General features: G+C 37.4%; 1 protein-coding gene across 50 annotated transcripts in view; it reads left to right on the top strand.

The window, feature by feature from the left end:
- The window catches only part of TRDN (triadin), a 974,263-nt gene that overhangs the window by 266,769 nt on the left and 687,024 nt on the right, over positions 1-20,470 (top strand). For all 50 annotated transcript variants that reach the window (XM_089686429.1, XM_089686384.1, XM_089686382.1 and 47 more), the window contains one exon: positions 17,978-18,049. In XM_089686429.1, coding sequence (XP_089542555.1) covers positions 17,978-18,049 — 72 coding nt within the window. The remainder of the gene's footprint in view (positions 1-17,977; positions 18,050-20,470) is intronic.

Below are 20,470 nucleotides of genomic sequence, written 5' to 3'. Positions count from 1 at the left end.
ATAAGCTGGGGACATCACCTCTGGCTACCCATCACAGTTCATGTCCCTAAAATACTCCTGCCCACTACAATTTGTACAATGTGCTGTATATTACATACTACTGACCACTGCACCAATTAGGTTTATTTTCTGTTAATTATTATTATCTAATTGATGTCTTTACTGTTACTGGAAATGGATTTGTCATAAAGAGGATTCTGGGCTTTAATAAAATTATTCTGGGTGCCACATGCACTATATATTTAACTCATTGATGGCACATTGTACTCTGAGTTTGGTTCTTTTTGGCCCACCTCATAGAAAGTTAGCTTTGATTTCTGTCTTTGTGAACCTGTTTCTTCTCTGGTTTTGGTACTATGATCCTGTTCCTGTCTGTGAACTGGCACCTGGCTTTGAATTTTTCAAGATGGTTCTGTGTCAGTACACATATCTAATTTTGACTACATTAACATGGTGATATAAACATACGCTTATGACAGCAGGAATTAAAGACAAAGCAGACAGAGGCTTTGTATAGGAGATTATCTGTTGTAAGTTATGTAAAATAAAATTTTTAATATAGATCTACATCTACAGTATTTTGAAATGTTTGAAAGAAAGTCCGTACCCCTAGTTTACACCTGCACGGCTTTGAAATTGTGGTACTTTTGTACAACAATCAGTGTGATTTCATGTTCAGCCTGCTGACATCTGTGAGACTTCATTTAACAGAGGTCAATGCAAGTTGCAATGAAGTGGCTAAATGGTTAGCACTTCCGCCTGGCAGTAATAAGGTCGTTGGTTTAAATCCCAACCATGGCACCACCTGCCTGGAGTTTGCATGTTCTCCAGTTTCCTCCTACTCTCCAAAGACATGCTGGTAGGTTAATTGGATCCTGTATAATCCATATACAAAATAACTTGAAATAACTATAAAAAAATGCATTTTTTAGCTTTTCGCAATGTTAGAAAAAATAGTATTACTGTCGATAAAAGGTATTATTATTATCATTAGCAGTAGTATTATAATTATCATCTTCATTATATTATTATTATTGTTATTATTATCATGATATACTAATATTTTCATTATATTATTTATTGAAATTGCTCTAAAATAATGATTCTGGTACAAAGCATTGCAAAATGATTTATGAAATTAGAGATAATGGCTTTTTTGTTTCAATGTTGCCCTTTTTTAATGCAAAATGTAAAAAAAGAATACGCAAATTAATACAATCAAAAACCATTCACATACAGTACTGTATTGACTGTTAGAAAAATAGAAGAAAAAAATATTACCAGGAAAATAAAAGTTAAGGGGAAAAACTAGGTAATTAGGGCTGATTAAGGTGAAATAAGGGTTAAAAGGTGTTAAATAGTAACACATTTTATTTAAAAAAAGACTTTTTTTTAGTTGTCAGGTTGCTTTAAATGACATAATATGTAGGTCAAAGATCATTCCTTTGATTTTCAGATGAATCAGAGTAACAGTGGTATTTTGTATCTCATTTCTGTATAGAGTTTGCAAACACCATGTCAGATGACTAGTATTTTGACAGCAGCAGCTATGACAGCTGCTGTATTTACACAGCAACTTCCACTTCATATAAACTGTTGGGAATCGCTGGCAATTGCCTGGGGAATGAGGAAGGGGCACAGCTGGTTAATAAATATGATTTTTTAAAGTTCGATCAGCAAGATTTAATTTCTTTTTAATAGCAACATTATTTTTAGAATGCCTATTATCATGCTCCCAAACGGCATGGTAAAAAATGTATAGCATTCTGAAAATGTAATAAAAGAGTACCTAATGTTAAAATAAAGTTATGAGGTGCCTGCATATTGAGTCTTGTCTCCTGTACAGTTCTCCAGGCACTCTTTTAGGGAATAATGACTATTTCAGTGGTCTTGACCTCTTGTCTGGCTCCTCATACCGCTTATTTCTTACTATTGGTAAATGAGACTTCCCATCACTGTATAGGGCCTGTAATAAAACAGGAGATCCAAGAGTGGATGGATAATACGCCACAACAAATGAGCACGCACCTAGGGGTCCCTACTCTGCAGTGACTGAATAATAATTAGAATATAATCAGCAGGTTTGCTTTAAAGGCCAAGTTCACCTTTTGAAAAAAAGAAATAAATGCACATTTTTTTTGCAGGTAAAAATGCGCATGTATAATTTTTTTTCTAAGAAGTCTAAAGAACGTTGCACCTGCAGTCAGCAGATAGCGGGTGCAATGCCAGGCTTCTGCAGACTTTCAGGATAGTTGTCTGCCCATACCTCTGATATGGGAAGACAGTTTCTTGAGAGCAGATAGATCAATGAACTACAAGAGCGTTCAACAGTGCCCTCGCAGTTCACTGAGAACTACAAGCCATCGGCTGCAATGACAGTATTGGTAGTCTATTCACTCACAAGAAAGTGAGCCCCACATGGCCGCACTGTTTTCAAATTGTGGCAGCAGGTGTGGGGATGGGATCCGTCGGTCGCTGTCATGGGGGAGAGGGTGGGATGCTAAACATGTTACACCCTAAATAAAGTGAACTTAGCCTTTAAAAATCACTTCAGTTTACATGAAAGAGGTCACCCAACATAAGTGTAAATATAAAAATTTTACATTTAAAAAAGTCGTGCATAGTGTCAGGAGACTCTAACCATATTAACTTAGACTTGCACCAGCACCTTAAAGCACAGTAATGACTTTAAAAATGCATTCAATTTTAAATACCTGATTTTTATAAGTTGAGACTTGTAAAATGGTCATTCAAATTTTTGTTCACAGATTCATAATAGAAGGCCAACACATTTACATAAATGCTATGTGTTAAATATACTATGTTACATTGAAAAAATTTTTTTGGAGGTTATAAATGACAAAAATTCCAAATATATGCAATGTCCTACTTACCTGTTCCATATGGAAATACAGGACATGACTGTGCATTCAATAACTCAATTTATAAATTCTAGGATTAGTATTTTTGCTTGTATTTTCACCATGTTTGTAATGCTTAGTAAGAATGGCAGAAACCTGTTTCCGGAGTTAGCCTAGTATATTTAATTCCCCTCCCCTCTGCCAGTGGGAAGACATAAATTATTATCTCAGAGGCTTAATTGTCCATTTCTGACAATCTATGGCTTGACTTTAGTAAAAAAGCTTGCTATATCGAATGCTGTATTTCAAAATATGTTTGCCTGAATATATTAAAATTGTTCATGCTTTAACAAGTTAACGTTTTCCAGCTTTCAATCAAGATTTCAACTAGAGTTGTTATGTATCTGGTTTTCTATCACATGGTCTGGTATTTTACTAAGTTATATACCTAAGGTTTATTTTGTCTGGTTTCCTATTTCTGACTGTCAAATATAATTTTCTTGTGAAGGAAATATTCTTGTAGCCCACTAGTTTACTTTATTATATCAGCTTCTAGTGTCTCTTTTCAGCATGCTTGTGCGGGCTGGATCTATTGAGCATTACTCATATGAGACATGACCCTGACCATCCCACTATGGTGCCAGAGTGCTATAGTTACAGCAGAAACTTCATAGAGATAGTCTTGTGGTAGTGTAAAACTCTTTCTAGATGCTTCAAAAGCTACAACAGACACTCAAAAAATGTAATAAGAAAATATCCTAGCTTTAAAGTGTCAACTACAAAAACTTGGATGTCTAAGAGTCAAGCTGCCGCACTAACTTTACAAGAGAACAAAGATTGGATTTACCAGAGGTGCTAAGTGTTATAAAATGATTTTCTAAAGACTGATTGCGTGAACTTTTTAAATGTTATAACAATGTTTTTTTAGGACTCATTCCTACCAGAGGCATTAACTAGCATTTTGTTTTATATATTTTTTTAAATAATTAGTTTTAATTCTAGGTCAGCGGACCCATATGCAGTAATGTATTAGTGGGAACATTGAAATTCCTAACATCCATGGATTTTCCTTTTGCTGTAAAACATATGACAATGCATTTCATGAAGAAAGCCCTAAAGATAGACTGTTGATTAAACATAGAAAACTGGTGATGGCAGAAAATAAACAAGTGGTCCACCGAGTCTGTCCCTAGTTTTTTGTATATATGCTAGTTTGAGGTCATGTTCCTGATCTTGGCATATTAAAAATACTGCCCTCCCGAACCTCATTCACCCCCTTGATGTAATTAAAAGCTTCGATCATGTATTCCCTTTCCTTTTTTTCCTGCAGACTCTACATATTACGTTCTCTCCTGAAAAGACCCACATAGTCAAAACCAAAAATATGAACCAATGTAGTAGTCCATAGTGATGAGTGAACTAGGCAAAGTTCTGTCTGCTGGATGTTCTTTAAACACTTAAAAAACTTGCAAGCCCTAAACATAGCAGTGAACCCCATGGAACTCTATGGGAGACAAATCTTGTAATTTTTTTCTTGCCTCTTTCAAAACTAGTTGTAATGCTTTTGGTAGAAAAAGGGCATTGATAGTTGGGCAATAAAATAATAGTTAAGAGGGTTGCAGAATTTTAAAAAGGCAGCTTAACAGCTTGTCGTCCACCCACAGTACATTTACTATGGGTGGGCATAGCCACGCTAGGCAATGTACCCATATGTCACCTAGTACATCTGCACTAGTGCACCCCTAGAGCACACAGCAATGCTATCCCAATAGAAAGGGGCTGAAGGCTGAAGCCCAAAGGTGTGCATTTATACAGTATATTGTCTTGACACAATGAAAGAATAAGTGTGAAGCCACACACAGACATTACAATTGCATACAATTGTAACACAAATACCTAAGTCACAGAAATCTAGAAAGTACACAGGAATGGCAAAAGTAAATTCTGATTTTGCAATATTACAGAGTCCGGAGGTTTGAATGCTATATTGAGGAAAGAAGGGAAAAGGGGGATATGACCAAAACCTTAAATATGTTAAGGGTGGGAATATGGTTCAGGAGGACATTATTTTTATTATGAAGCAAAGACCAAGAACCAAGGGACATGTTCTTTTTTTTTTTTACTGAAAGAATACTTGATGCATGGAACAGAAAATTCACGCAGTTTAGATTCAAAATAGAAAGTTTAGATCAGAATAAGGAGTGGGGTTAATTAACAAAAGGCAAATAGGCTGTTCACATTTTAAGATTTATCCCAGAGTTTAGTGAATGAGGGGAAGCTCTAGTCATCATCCAATCATTTGCAAGCAAAAATGCAGTTTTTTTATGTTTCTTGCACTTTATTAGTTATTTTTTTGCAAAGTAAAATTTTACCACATGCACTAAGTTCCTGGAATACCTCCCATACAGAGTGCAACTTCACTTGCAAGGTGAACAGTATATTTGCCTTTAGTAAATCAACTCACTGAGACAGTCAATAGTAAGTGAATTTAAACATGCTTGAGACAACATAGATCTATAGATAACAAAATCTAGTATGGAGCTTCACAATCATTTGATTTCATATACAGTTATGCTTGTGTTTGCTGTTCTATACAAGTGCCCACACCAGGAAAACACCAGGGCAGGGGTGGACTGACCATTTGGAAACTCGGGCACTGCCCGAGGGACGGGGGTCAGTAGGGGGCCCAATGAGATGCCCCTGGTACCTTTTTCATAGGCTTTTTTGAGTTTGGGCAAGGACACAGGGGCCCCATGATCCCCTATTGCCCAGGGGCCCCATGAGTTGTCAGTCCACCCCTGCTCCAGGGAGCTGGAAAAAAAAACTAACTAAAATTATCAAATGTTTGCTGATAGACTATGGGATTAATTTACTAAAACTGGAGAATGTAAAATCTGGTGCATTATGGTCTGCATAAAAACCAATCAGTGTCCAGGTTTTCCATCAAAGCTTAATTGAACAAGCTGAAGTTAGTAGCTAATTGGCTACCATGTACAGCTGCATCTGCAGTTTTAGTAAATCAACACCTATGTATTGCCTGAGAAGCACTTATTTATAAAACAAAGTGTGAATAGTGGCCAAAACTCCATATAGATTAGAAGTACAGTGGAAAGCATACCAACATATTAGAGAAGAAAAAGCCGTAATAGTAAATGCAGGGATGGATACTTGTTTACAGGGAATATACTCAAAAATACATATACCCAAAAACAGACAAGATGACCATCAGCAGCAATATATGTTTTCTTTTAGGGGACCTAAAAGATGATATGATCATATGATATGATGATTTCACTTGAATTGAGTTCAAAAGAGATAAACAATTCTGAATATTCTTTGAATGATTGGTGGAAATCTACACAGAAGCAAATGCTACACATGAGTAAGCAGTACTGAACTATGGCAAGAAAAAAAGAAGGGCAAGACATGGGTATGTTTCATACATAGGAAGGTAGCCAGCATATGTAACCCTTAATCTTGGGAAGATGTATATACATTTTCCAAATAGAAAGTCAACAAGTAAATAAGACAGCTGAAAAAGAAGGGTTTTAAAAAGAGTAAAGAAAACTCCAGTTTGTTCACAAGACTGACTGACTGACATGAGGATGTATAATCTCTTTTATGAGGATGACCTGTTAAAAATTGAGTACCAGAATCCTTACTAAGTCTTGTGTAAGTAATCATATTACTCATATCCTTAAGCTCTGGTTACCTGTCAGATTTTGTATTATTTCAAAAGCTTCACACTCACTTAAAAGGCTGTGCATGGCTTGGAACCCTATTTTCTCTTTGAAATTATATCACCTTACCACCCCCCTTGAACTTAATTTCCCAAAATTGAATCTTCTGTGTGTCCCTCAAATTCATCTACAGTCTATGGGGAACAGGGCCTTCTAATGTAATGGCATGAAACTCTGGAATTCTCTTCCCAAAACAACAAAGTCACCTTCTATAAATTTTTACAAGTCAAAACTGAAAAACTTTCTTCTTTAGTCAAGTCTTCACCTAACCTTTTTTTGTTCCTTTTCTTGTGTATAGCTTGATTTTATTTCTTTTGTAAAGCACTTTACCAAGGCTACTTTTAGAGGCACTGTATAAAATAATGTTTATTATTATTAACCGCCTCCTACCTGTCATTTCCTTACAGTGCTGAGTGAACTATTGGCGCTTTATAAATACTGTACAATAATAATAATAATATATGGCAGGCGAGAGGCAGCGGTTCTCTTGTTTTTCACTCTAACTGCACATACGCGTTGGGGGACGTGACACGGCAATCAGTGGTGCACTGTGTCTCTGAGACACAGAGGATCACCTATCACAATAAAGAGCCAATGACAAAGGCTCTGTCATGTGATCAGCTGTGTCCAATCACAGCTAATAGCATGTAAACAGGAAATGCTGGTTATTGACAGTCCTCTCTTCACGCTGACAGAGCATGAGGAGAGGAGAGCCGGTAAGCAGCATTCCTCAGAGGGGTCATCTACACTGATCATCAGGGCACTGAGGGTCAATGCCCTGATGATCAGTGTAGTCCCAACAGTGCCTCCTGTCAGTGCCAATCAAAGCCACCTGTCAGTGCACATCAAAGCCACCTGTCAGTGCCCATTAATGCGACATACAAATGCCAGGGATGTAGATCTTTTTTTTTGTTCTGGGGGGGATTCAGGAATGGAAGGAAGGAAGGCAGGGTGGGTGAAAGGAAGGGGGGTGGGTGGGTGGAAGGAGAAAGGAGGTTGGGTGAAAGGGAGGGGTGGGTCGGTGGAAGGAAGGGAGGGGTGGGTGGAAGGAAGGGGTAGTTTGAAGGAAGGGAGGGGAGGGTGGAAGCAAGGAAGGGATGGGTGGGTGGAAGCAAGGGAGGGGTGGGTGGAAGGGAGGAAGGGAGGGGTGCCTATCAGTGCAGCCTCATCAATGCACATCAGTGAAGGAGAAAACTTACCTGTTTGCAAAATTTTATAATAGAAACAAAGAAAAACTTTTTTCTGCATATTTTTTGCTCTTTTTTTATAGTACAAAAAATAAAACACCCAGTGGTGATTAAATACTACTAAAAGAAAGCTCTATCTGTGTGAATAAAATGCTAAAAGATTTTACATAGGTACAAGGTTGCTTGACTGCGCAATTATTCAAAGTGCGACAGCGCTGAAATATGATAATTGGCCTGGACACAAAGGGGGTTTAAGTACCCTGAAGGCAAGTGGTTAATTTGGTGGTATTTAATCACCACTGGATTTTTTTATTTTTGATTAAACAAAAAAAAAACTGAAATTTTTGAATAAATAAAAACAAGTTTTTCTTTGTTTCTGTTATTACATTTTGCAAATAAATCATTGTTTTTCATAAATGTAGGCCACAATGTATACTGCTACATTTCTTTGGTAAAAATAACCCAAATTAGTGTATATTGTTTAGTCTGTAGGAAAGTTATAGAGTCCACAAACTGGCATATATCTGAAAATCGATCAATCCTGATGTACTGACGGCATATCTCATTTCTTGAGGCCCAAAATTTTTCACCAGTGCACCATCACATAACTGGTGTGGCGGTGATCAGGGACAGTGGCCAGTGACCGTGTGAAAAAAAAAGTATATTTTTTTTTCATTTAAAAAAAAAAAATTATTACATTTTTTTCCAATTTTTTTTTTTTTATAAAACACTGTGACCAGAGTACCAAAGTACCAAAGTAATATAATACCATAATAACATTGTACTACTTTGGGGAAGTGATTAGTATTTGTTTTTTTACATTATGATTGCCTGTAGCAGTTAATTTCACTACTATTTGCAAGCATTTAACTGAATGAAATAGATTCATTCATTGTTTTTTGTTGTGATTAGCTGTGACTGGTCACAGCTAATCACATGGCACAGATGGGCTGTGATTGGCCAACTCTGTACCATGTGATTACTGTGACAAATCACAGCTAGTAACACAATTGTATACAATGGATGGCAGAAAGGAAGCTATCCATTGTTTACAATTGTCATGTGATCTGCCTTGATTGGTCACAGCAGTGCACAGCACATGGTACCAGCAATAGGCCGGTACACAGATCGGTCATCGGCTGTGTCTGAAGGATCAATGAAAGTCCTGTTCAGCCATCATATTGTAATTGGCCAGGCGGGAACTGGTTAAATTGAAATTAGTGTCTGTGTTTAAATAGTCTATGTGTTTGTTAGCTCTCACATGGATGCACTGAGAAGGCTAGATACTGAGCCATGGGGAGCAGAAAAGAACTGTTACAAGACCTGTATAACAAGGTAATGGAACTATATAAAGATGGAAAAGGATATAAAAAGATATCTAAATCTTTAAATATGCCAATCATTACTTTTAAAACACTTATTAAGAAGTAGAAAATTTGGGGATCTCTTGATACCAAGTCAAGTAAAGGTATAGCAGAAAGATTGAAGCTGCAACTGCCAGGAGAATTGTTCAGGATACAAAGAAAAACCCACAAGTAACCTCAAGAGAAATACAAGCTCTGGAAGACATTGTGGTTGTTTTGAAGGAATACAATATGATGATACTTGTACAAAAATTAGCTGCCTGGTCGAATTGCCAGAAAGAAACCTTGACTGTGCCAATGCCACAAAAACCCTGGTGAGGCGTGTCAAGGTTTGCCAGGCATAATGTAACCAGACTTTTTTGTGGTATTGGCACAGTAAAAGCTTCTTTCTGGCAACTCGATTATGCACTTAATTTTTGTTCAAGTATTGTTATACTGTGCTCCTTCAACACAACCACATCTTTTTCCAGAGTAGCCTGTATTTCTCCAGAGGTTACCTGTTGGATTTTCTTTGTATCCTGAACAATTCTTCTGGCAGTTGTGGCTGCAATCTTTCTGCTCTACGTGTACTTGGCTTGGTATCAAGATATCCCTGAATTTTCCACTTCTTAATAAGTGATTTACCAGTTTTTACTGGCATATTCAAGACTTTGGACATCTTTTTATATCCTTTTCCATCTTTATAAAGTTCCATTACCTTGTTGCACAGGTCTTTTGACAGTACTTTTATGATCCCCATGGTTCAGTATCGAGCCTGCTCAGTGCATCCATGTAAGAGCTAAGAAACCCATTGACTATACATAGATACTAATTGCAATTTTAGAAAGCCACAGATGTGGGAAATTACCCTTTAAATGCCATATTAACCAATTCAATACCGGGAAATTTTACACCTTCCTGCCCAGGCCAGTTTTCAGGTTTCAGATCTCTCACACTTTGAATGACAATTGCGCGGTCATACAACATTGTACCCAAACTAAAATTTTATCATTTTATCACACAACTAGAGCTTTCTTTTGGTGGTATTTAATCACTGCTGGGGTTTTTATTTTTTGCTAAAATAACAAAAAAAGACCAAACATTTTGAAAAAGAACACTTTTTTCTTTGTTTCTGTTATAAAAGTTTGCAAATAAATACATGTTCTTCATAAATTTAGGCCAAGATGTATTCTGCTACATGTCTTTGGTGAAAAAAACCCAATTTAGGATGTATTTTTTAGTTTGTAGGAAAGTTATAGAGTTCACAAACTATGGTATAGATCTGAATATTGATCAATCCTGAATTACTGACAGCCAATCTAATTTCTTGAGGTCCAAGAATGTCAGAACAGTACAGATATCCCCTACCAAATAACCCACATTAGTTTATAACCAAAGATTATATATATTTTTTTTAAATGTTACATTTTTATTTAATTTTTTAAATTATTTAGGTTTTTTTTTCTACATACTGTCACCCTAGCAGTACAGTGTCACCATGGTGATGAAGATTTTTTTTTTTTTACACTGATTGTTTTTACACCTATAAAGGCTGTAAAAGCAATCATTTCTCCTTCTCTCTGGCTGCATTCTTGCAGCCATTGAGAAATACTGTTTGAGCAGTGATTGGTCACAGCTTGTCACATGGTACAAGGCTGTTGTGAATAGCCTTGTACCATGTGACCTCTGTGATCATTCACAGATTTCACAGGTAGTAAGCAATAATGTCAGAAGTGACATCTTGCTTACTACTCTGCATGTGATTACTGATTGGCCAATCAGTGATCACATGATCGGGACCTCGCACAGAGGTCCCGTATGATGATCGGTTTCCACTGTGTCCCCCGGACACAGCGGGCACCGGATCACTGTGCTGCGCAGTCCCAGGGAGCGCGCACAGTCCATAATGGCAGTTGCTGTTTATGAATGGTGACCCGCGCCTGGAGTGCCACTGTCCTGCCATTTATATACAGTGGCCGGAGGGCAAGTGGTTATTAGCAAAAATTAAAAAATACAGGTTTGTTATTTTTTCAAAATTTTTGGTCTTTTTTTGTTCATAGCGCAAAAAATAAAAAATGCACAGGTGATCAAATACCACCGAAAGAAAGCTCTATTTGTGGGAAAAAGGTTGTAAATTTAATTTGGGTGCAGCATAGCATTACTGCACAATTTTCAGTGAAAGTAACGCAGTGCCGTATCATAAAAATAAATGGCCTGGTCAGGAAGGGGGTAAATCTGGTCTGGTCAGGAAGGCAAGTGGTTAAAAAGGAAACAAACAACAATATGATAATGAATGGCTTCATGTGATCACTTTACTTAAATAAAAGACAATTTTTTTTTGGTATGATCAGTCATATTTTCAATATTAATGCCAAAATTACATGATTTATTCCAGGATATGCAAACTTTTGAGCACAACTGTATTGATTAAACAACTTAACTTTTTCAGTATCTGTGAAAAGAAAGAAAATTAGTTTATTCTGGTTTCAGCTAAAGGTTTGATGTGTTTTAGCACAAAAATCAAAGTTCTTAAAATGTACAGTTTTTCTTCTGCTCTTCCATGCCTTAGCGCAGGAAAGGAGCGAAAAACGTTTATTATTGCAGGCCTTCTGATTTTACTGCTGCTGGGAAGACAGCAGAACAACTATTAATCTGGCTTGGCCAAGGATGAATTTATCTGCATGGTTGGTTATAAATGAGAAAAACAGACCTCTGTATGTGACATGAAATATGATTTTCTAGATGAGAATTCCCAGCTCAAGGTAAGAAAAAGTGAATTGGAAATGGTATACAGCTGTAATGCTGGTTAAATAAACCCTGTGTGGTTTTCGACCTGTGAATATACTACTCATAAATTGCACATTATAGTGTTTGCTTTAACTCTTCCTGGTATACTACAGCCTAGAGAGACATGTTAACATTTTATTGAACTTACAGTACTCTATTCTTCTAAAGAAACTGAAAATCTTTTTTCAGCATGAAACTACATTTAGCCCAAATACAGACACAGTAGAGAGGCTCACTGTACATTTGCACAAATAATTTTTTTACAGTAATAGGGAATATATGGATAAATTAAATGTTAAGATTGCTAGTAATTATGTTGAAAAGGTAAGAATATCTAAAACCAAGAATAAAAATTTAATATATTGCAGCTTACCAGTTCTTAGATGTGGTGGCTGCATTATTTTAATTTTTTCAGGCTGAAAATTTTTAGAAAATGCATCTGTTAATCTTGTCATGTCCTGTGCACTGAACTGAAATCAAATGTTATCTTCCTTCTGTAAATTACTAATCCCCAACCAAGAATGTAATGGAGTTGAGGAGAGGAAGACATGCCTAGGTACAATGGAGTGAGTGAGAATGTTCATCATAAATGTGTTATTTACTGAATGAACCTCTCATGAAAACACTGTAGAAAAGTATGATATAGATAAGATAAGCTATGATAATGCATACTTTCCCAATTTGTTTGACTTTTTTAAGGTTTCAATTAAATTAAATTACAATTTTTGGCAAGTCATTATTTTGTCTTCCAAGATAAGTCTGCCTTTGCTTCTGTTACCCTGCTTACAAAGGTATGCATGATTTAGACAATCTAATCAAACATGTTTGTTTTGTAAAATAAAATAAAGTCTTATAGTGGTTGGATTGTACACTTAAGTACTACCATCTTCTAATGTCTACAACTAGCATTAATCTGGTCATAACCTGTCATACAACTGAATGTTCCTCTAAAACAGTTTCATCAAGTCCCAAATGCAGTTATCATTTAATGCGCAAACTTTGTAAAGTAATTTTAAAAACTTCACTGACAGAGCCAAATCCTCCTTTATTTGTGTCTCTCATGCTCTGCAATAAAGAGCAATGAAGATTTGTTATCACACCATCACAGGGAGTTGCATTAGGTAGACTCCAGTGGCATGCTTAACAGGTATTTATGAAAACATTGCAGGGGACTAAGGTATTTATGAAAACATTGCAGGGTGACTAAGAGAAACTGTGATAAATTTAGGATTAAAACATTTTTTTTAAAGAGAGGTCATAGTTCTACATTTAAAAAAATATTTTTCATGTTTTCTAACAATTGAACTACCAGTCAATGATCTAGATCCATTATCTCCTGCGCTCAAGGACTCGGATCAAACAGGCGTTAGTGACAAGCAGCGTGTTGTGTATTCATCCACTGGTGATCAGAGGTTGTGCAGCTCTATCATGAAGCTGGGGAAGCTTAATAAAACTGTAGAGGAAGATGAAAGAGCGCACAAACCTTGCGCATTACCTCAATAAATAGTGACTAATTTTATTAATAAGGAAATATTCTCACAAAATGATTGTATAACAGGCATAAGTAACCATAATCCAAACAGGGTTACAGGTAAATCAAAAAGGGGGGGATGAAGACTAACGCGTTTCGAAGGGTGCTCCCTTCTTCATCAGAGCTGGGTTTGGCAGATAGAAACTTCAGTATGGCAGAGTTCCCATGGCAAGGAGATATTCAGCCACTGAGTGTCAGTATTACAGCAGTTCAGCCTGTTTAGTGCACCCTTCGAAACGCGTTAGCCTTCATCCCCCCCCCTTTTTGATTTACCTGTAACCCTGTTTGGATTATGGTTACTTATGCCTGGCATACAATCATTTTGTGAGTATATTTCCTTATTAATAAAATTAGTCACTATTTATTGAGGTAATGCGCAAGGTTTGTCCGCTCTTTCTTTCATCTTCCTCTACAGTCAATGATCTAGTACAGGGGTCTCCAAACTATATGGCCCTCCAGCTGTTGAAGTACTACAAGTCCCATCATGTCTCTGCCTCTGGGAGTCTTGCATGTAGCTGTCAGAGTCTTGCAAGGTCTCATGGGACTCACAGTTCCTCAACACTTGGAGAGCCATAGTTTGGAGACCCCTGATCTAGTAGTTATGACTATCTGTAATGTTGAGATGATGGTGGTGGGTCTTATGAAAACTTAGGCTCATAATAGTCTACGTTTTCAACATCTCAGGAAACCTTCAATAGGGCAACAGAGGCAAGTGTGTGGTGACATTGCACTGACAGATGTGACTGTTGTACAATACCATCTCCTATCTCAGCTGTTTAGTATATGGACAGACACTTACTGCCTTGAACAAGAATTTTGTTACTGTTTGATATTCAATAATATCTGTATACAGTGTAGACCTAACCCCTATATAGAGATACAGGATATTATTGGGCCCTCCTAGCCTTCCTACTGGTTAATATTCCTGCTGCTACATCCAGACATTCATCAACCCACTAATGCTGACAGATAGACTTGTATTCCATCCAGCTCATTTTTGCTATTTTATTTGCTTATTTGTCCAGATCAGAGAGGGTTGGTGAGGGTTCACTGGTTAGTATCTTGTAGTATTTTCTTCAAACTTCTGCTGCACGCTAATGCAGATTCTGTAAGTGAGGTGAACGGCAACTTTTAAGTAAATTCAGCCTATGTCACAGATCAGGTTAGGGTTTTTAAGACCTCTCTAACAGGCTAGTTGTGGACCTTTAATCTCAAACAGGCATTTGTCTAAACAGCATTTTTCCTTAGCTTCATCTTTCTCCCCCAGGCATTCAGGTCCAAACAACAAGAACTGGATGTCTAAGCAGTTATATCTTCCCCAAGCAGCAGGCCTGGGAAGCAAAAACCTCTGAACTCACATCCTGCTCAGACAGCATCCCTGGGAGGAAAGACTGGACTTTGCTACACACACAATCACCAGGCATAGCTTGAGTGGAAAAGGGACATTTATAGAAGGTCTCCCAAATATTTATTCCCTACATTTATTCACATCACTGGCATAAACCCCTTTATGACTATCAAGAGCAGAATCAACTTTCATAATACAAAATACTGTATCTTCCAGCCCTATCTACTGAAGAACGAAGAACTCCCACCAGTAGCAAGCAGAAGCAAATTATGTTCTTGGGTTTAGGGGATTCCAACATCCCAGACAATGTAAACAAGCAGAACTCAGGCTCTCTTACAGTCTAGCTGCAAACACTAAAGTTAGACTGGGGACATTCCAGCATATGGCAGGGATCCTACAACAGTATAAGAAAAATGAATGTACTTTCTCCTTTAACTGATAATGCAATATTCACTGAATGCTTTCAATTTTGTGTCCTTGGTGAATATAGTTGTGGGCATGGGCTGCTTCCAGTAGAAGTAAAATGCACAATTGGCAATAAAAAACACATTTGCAAAATAACATCATCTACCTTGTTTTGTAATTAATCAGTTCATGAGCACAAATATGAAACATAACTTAGTTTGAATTGTGATGTATGTCTATCTGCACTATAGAGCGAAAGAAAGATTAAGAAAGAGAGGCTTTTCCAGGGTTACCCACAATTATGAAATTTGCATCTTTAGTAACTGTGGGTAACTTGTGCAAAATAGCAGGACTGTATGAGGGGTGACAATTCAATTCCTGCAAGGCACTATGGTGGTGAATCACACAGCCATTCACTTTCAAGCATGTTGTAACATGTTCTAGCTTGCACTCACCTGGGTCGGAGACCAGCTGACTCTTTATTGAGTAGTAGAAGAAATAACATGGATGTGCATTGCGCTGTTGGTGGAAAATTAGTTACAGAAATCTGGAGCAGCAGATTAACATCAAATTTTGCATAAAAATTGGCAAAAGTTCGAGTGACTCTTTAGTTCTGTTACAACAGGCTTATGGTGAACATTCCATGACAAAATTAATTGTTTTTGAATGGCATAGGCAGTTTAAAGAGGGGTGGGAAGATGTCCACAATGACAAAAGACGTAGGCAGCCAAAAACTCAAAAGATGGATGCGAATGCAAACCCTCGTAAGTTCAGATCAAAGATTGAGAGTACGAATGATGGCAGAAGAATTAAACATTTGGGAATGAGAAAGATTTCTGTGAGAATGGTGCCTCAATGCTTGACAGAAGATCAGAAAGAACATCATTGTTTAATTGCATGCAGAGGTGTTTGACACTTTATTTACAGTGCATTCTTGCAAATACATTTTCACAACTTATATTGAATATATTCAACAGAGTCCCCTATATGTGCCAAACATTAAAAACAATAAGAATGTCTGCAGCATAGTTATTGAAATCATGCCAGAATAAAACCACCAGTGTGCAGCTCATGTGTATATGCTCTAAATCATATATGCAATGCATTATTTCCATTCAGCGCTCAAATTTGTATGGTCTGCCTATTGGCCTGTGCAGTATACATTTTAGAACAATGATCTGTGATTATGATACAAAATTAAAGAATGGGCGATCATTTCTACTGTCAAAAGATCTCTAAGTAATTAAGAAATACAGTATATTGAATCATTGGGGAACCGACCACATTTATTATCTGACTTATCTCCCATTTAAATGTATGTATTCTGTGTATTCTTTTACATTCTTGACATAAATTGTTCTAGTCTATAACTATTGTTCACTAACATACTGTTTGTTTTGCAATACACTTCATGTGTACAACTAAAGATGGCCATACACTGATAGATCCTTTATGCAGTGTGAATGGACACATCTCATGCTGCGGCTATTGTATTTTAGCAGCCTCCTGATTTAACAGCCTTCTGATTACATGCAGCCACATTTTGTCTGACAGTTTTTAATTGAGGAAGATTTAACAAATTAAGAGAAACTATGGGGTTGATTTACTAAAGGCAAATACTTTGCAAAATGAGGGGAAGCTCTGCTGACTTCCATCATCCAATCATGTGCAAGCAAAACTGCTGTTTTTTTCTCACATGTGATTGGGTATTTGCAAAGTGAATCTTCCCCTCATTTACTAAACTCTGGGGCAACTGCACCTGCAAAGTGTGCAGTCTATTTGCCTTTAGTAAATCCACCCCACAGTGTTTCAAGTGCAAAGTAGACATTGCCCATGCAGGTAGAAAGGTTCCTGCAGGTCATTCTGACATTTTGTACAAGCAGATTGCTATGCACCAAGATGCAGTCAACAAGATTTATTGATAGATCTTCAGTTTCGGGTACAAGTAAAGCACAAATGAGGCAAAACTTTAGGCAGATATAAAAGACACATATTAATGCAGATCTGTGGGCACTGATAGATAATTAACTATGTCTTATAAATACTGTAGAATTAGTGTCTGAATTTGACCTGGTATCTTTCTGTATACAGCAAAGCTCAAACTAGAAGGGGGAAAATCAGACAAAGGAATCAATTAGTTGTTCACAGTTAATTTGCTAATAAGGTGTATGCTGATAGGAGAGCAGAGTAGAATGATAGAGAAGTGAACTCATTAGTCTGCTGCTTCTTCTTTCACTGTCCAGTCAAAAGCTGGGGAAGGACAAGAGCTTAAAGTGATACTCAACTGAGAAGAGAACAATCAGGACATCTACTCTGCCTGACAGGACTGCTTTGTATGAAAAAGTCAGGCTGTCTTTACTGCTTTTAGGTGCTACATAATGGTTGTGTTTTACGGCTCCATCTCACAATGCAAGTCTGGGTATTGATTTACTAAACACGTAAAGACTATTCTGCTATACACGTCAGAAAAGTGGATGTTTAGTGATTTTGTGAATAAAGCTGCTTTCTCATCAATTATCCAATCATATACAAGATCCTTTTTGTAATTTCCCTTACACAGTAAATTTTGTATTCAGAGTGATCACATCTTCATTTTGCTTTCCAAACTAAGTGCATTTCAGTTTGTGAGACATCAATATTCTGTTAAAAAAAACCTAAATTAACATATTTCTATGGGGATACATTTTCTTTTCTTTTCGTATTTGTCTATTTCAAAAGTTTATATTGCCTATAGATGGGTTCTAATGATTAATTCTGTTTCTATTTTTTTCACAGCTGGTCGGTTGCCAATAACCCCTGCAGTAACACCAGTGAAAGCGACCCCGCCTTCTTTGCCTTCCAAAAAAGGTATTGTTTACTGTTAAAAAAAATACTTCATTTGGTATATATCTACTTATATAGTGGGGTTTGTTTGTCACATAGAGGCCAGGACATTTATGCAAGAATATTTCTCTATTTGCTTCTTTATGTACTTTATTTTTTACCTGCTATTTTGAAACTGTTAAATGCTTAACAGTGTTGAAATTAGAGCAAACACATTTTTTAGGCTCAACCGCAGTCCTTGAGGTGGTTCTTTTGAAAAATTAGACTATTTGGCTAGGGAATGGCTATTCATTGTTCACTATATTGTTTCTACTGACAGCTCTATGTTGTACATGTCTGAACACTTTTGATGCAATAGGTGTGTCTCTTTTTTTTCTGTAACCACCAGTAATAGCAGGAGTTAACCCAAGGAAATATCAAGTTCTTTTAAGCATCTGAAGTGAGTCTTTGTTATTACATACCCATATCTTGTGCAATGTATACTTTATTGCCAAAAGTATTGGGATGCCTGCTTTTACACGCACATGAACTTTAATGGCATCCTAGTCTTAGTCCGTACAGTTCAATATTGAGTTGGCCCACCCTTTGCAGCTATAACAGCTTTAACTCTTTTGGGAAGGCTGTCTACAAGGTTTAGGAGTGTGTCTATGTGAACGTTTGACTATTCTTCAAGAAGCACATTTGTGAAGTCAGGCACTGATGTCGAATGAGAAGGCCTGGCTCACAGTCTCCGCTCTAATTCATCCCAAAGGTGTTCTCCTATGTTGAGGTCAGGCTAGTCAAGTTCCTCTGCCCCAAACTCATCTATGTCTTTATTGGCCTTGCTTGTGCACTGGTGCGCAGTCATGTTGGAACAGGAAGGAGCCATCCCCAAACTGTTCCCACAAAGTTGGGAGCATGAAATTGTCCAAAATGTCTTGGTATGCTGATGCCTTAAGAGCTCCCTTCACTGGAACTAAGGGACCAAGCCCAACCCCTGAACAACAACCTCAGACCATAATGCCCCTTCCACCAAACTTTACACTTGGCACAATGCAGTCAGACAAGTACCATTCTCCTGGCAACCGCCAAACCCAGACATGTCCATCAGATTGCCAGACAGGGAAGCGTGATTTGTCACTCCAGAGAACGTTTCCACTGCTCTAACGTCCAGTGGTGGTGTGCTTTACACCACTGCATCTGACGCTTTGCAGTGCACTTGGTGATGTAAGGCTTGAATGCAGCTGCTCAGCTGTGGAAACCCATTCCATGAAGCTCTCTACGCACTGTAATGCTAAACTGAAGACCACACGAAGTTTGGAGGTCTTTAGCTACTGACTCTGCAGACAGTTGGTGACTTCTGCGCACTGTGTGCTTCAGCATGTACTGACCCCACTTTGTACTTTTATGTGGCCTACCACTTCATGGCTGAGTTGCTGTTGTTCCCAGTTGCTTCCACTTTGTTATAATACCACTAACAGTTGACCGTGGGATATTTAGAAAATTTCACGGATGCGACCCATTTGTTCACAAATGTTTGTAGAAGCAGTCTGCATGCCTAGGTGCCTGATTTTATGCACCTGTGGCCATGGAGGTGATTGAAACACCTGAATCCAATGGTTTGGAGGGTTGTCCCAATACTTTTGGCAATATAGTGTATAATCCTAGAACTCCTAGTGTTGTGCTCACACAAGAAGTCCCATCTACCAGCAGTTTAGGACTCTCTGTTTTAATCTCAAAGTCACAGTATAACCATGCAGGTTATGATAAAAAGGGACTAAAGAAATAAAAAAAACAATTCAACTCTAATGAGGGCATGGCACAGTAAAACTTTTCTAAAGCAGAAGATATACACATGCCACATTCTATCACATATGCTGGAAATAAGAAGATTGTTCCTGGACAGTGAGCTGAGCCATGCAGATCATTCCTTTATGCCCCAAACAATTCAATGAACATCCAAAACCACTGGTGTATAGTGCATAAATAGCTTAATAATACAGAGCCTTTATTCAAAGCTGCATACAGCTGTTGAAGATCTTTTGCCCATAGTCAGTGCAATATATGAAAATCATGGTTTCACAGAGTAGGGCTTGGGACCAAAGAAGACAGTATAAGCATACAGGTTATGGTGAGACTGGATTAAAGAGGACCTCCCTCTATAAAATGAACAATTATATGTAAAGGGAAAATACTTCTACCTATCTATGTCCATGTGACATTTTCTTTGTTTGTACAAGTTTTCATTTTGCTTTTGTGCTGCTCTAGCCCCCAATCCTGTACCACCATTTTGATAGCCACTTGACCAGGCTTTTTTCTGACACGCTTGTTTGTAAAAATCAATATTTTTTGTTAGAAAATTAGTAAGAACCCTGAAACATTATATTGTTTATAAAGCAGAGGTCCTAGAGAATAAAATTATTTGTTTTTAATTTTTTTATGTCACACAGTATTTGCACATTGGTT

Source organism: Staurois parvus, unplaced genomic scaffold (assembly GCF_062004578.1).
Source record: "Staurois parvus isolate SC_StPar_1 unplaced genomic scaffold, SC_StPar_1.0 ptg000397l, whole genome shotgun sequence".
NCBI lineage: Eukaryota > Metazoa > Chordata > Amphibia > Anura > Ranidae > Staurois > Staurois parvus.
The sequence above is the reverse complement of the archived record's forward strand: the minus strand, read 5'-3'. Positions and strand labels throughout refer to the sequence as shown.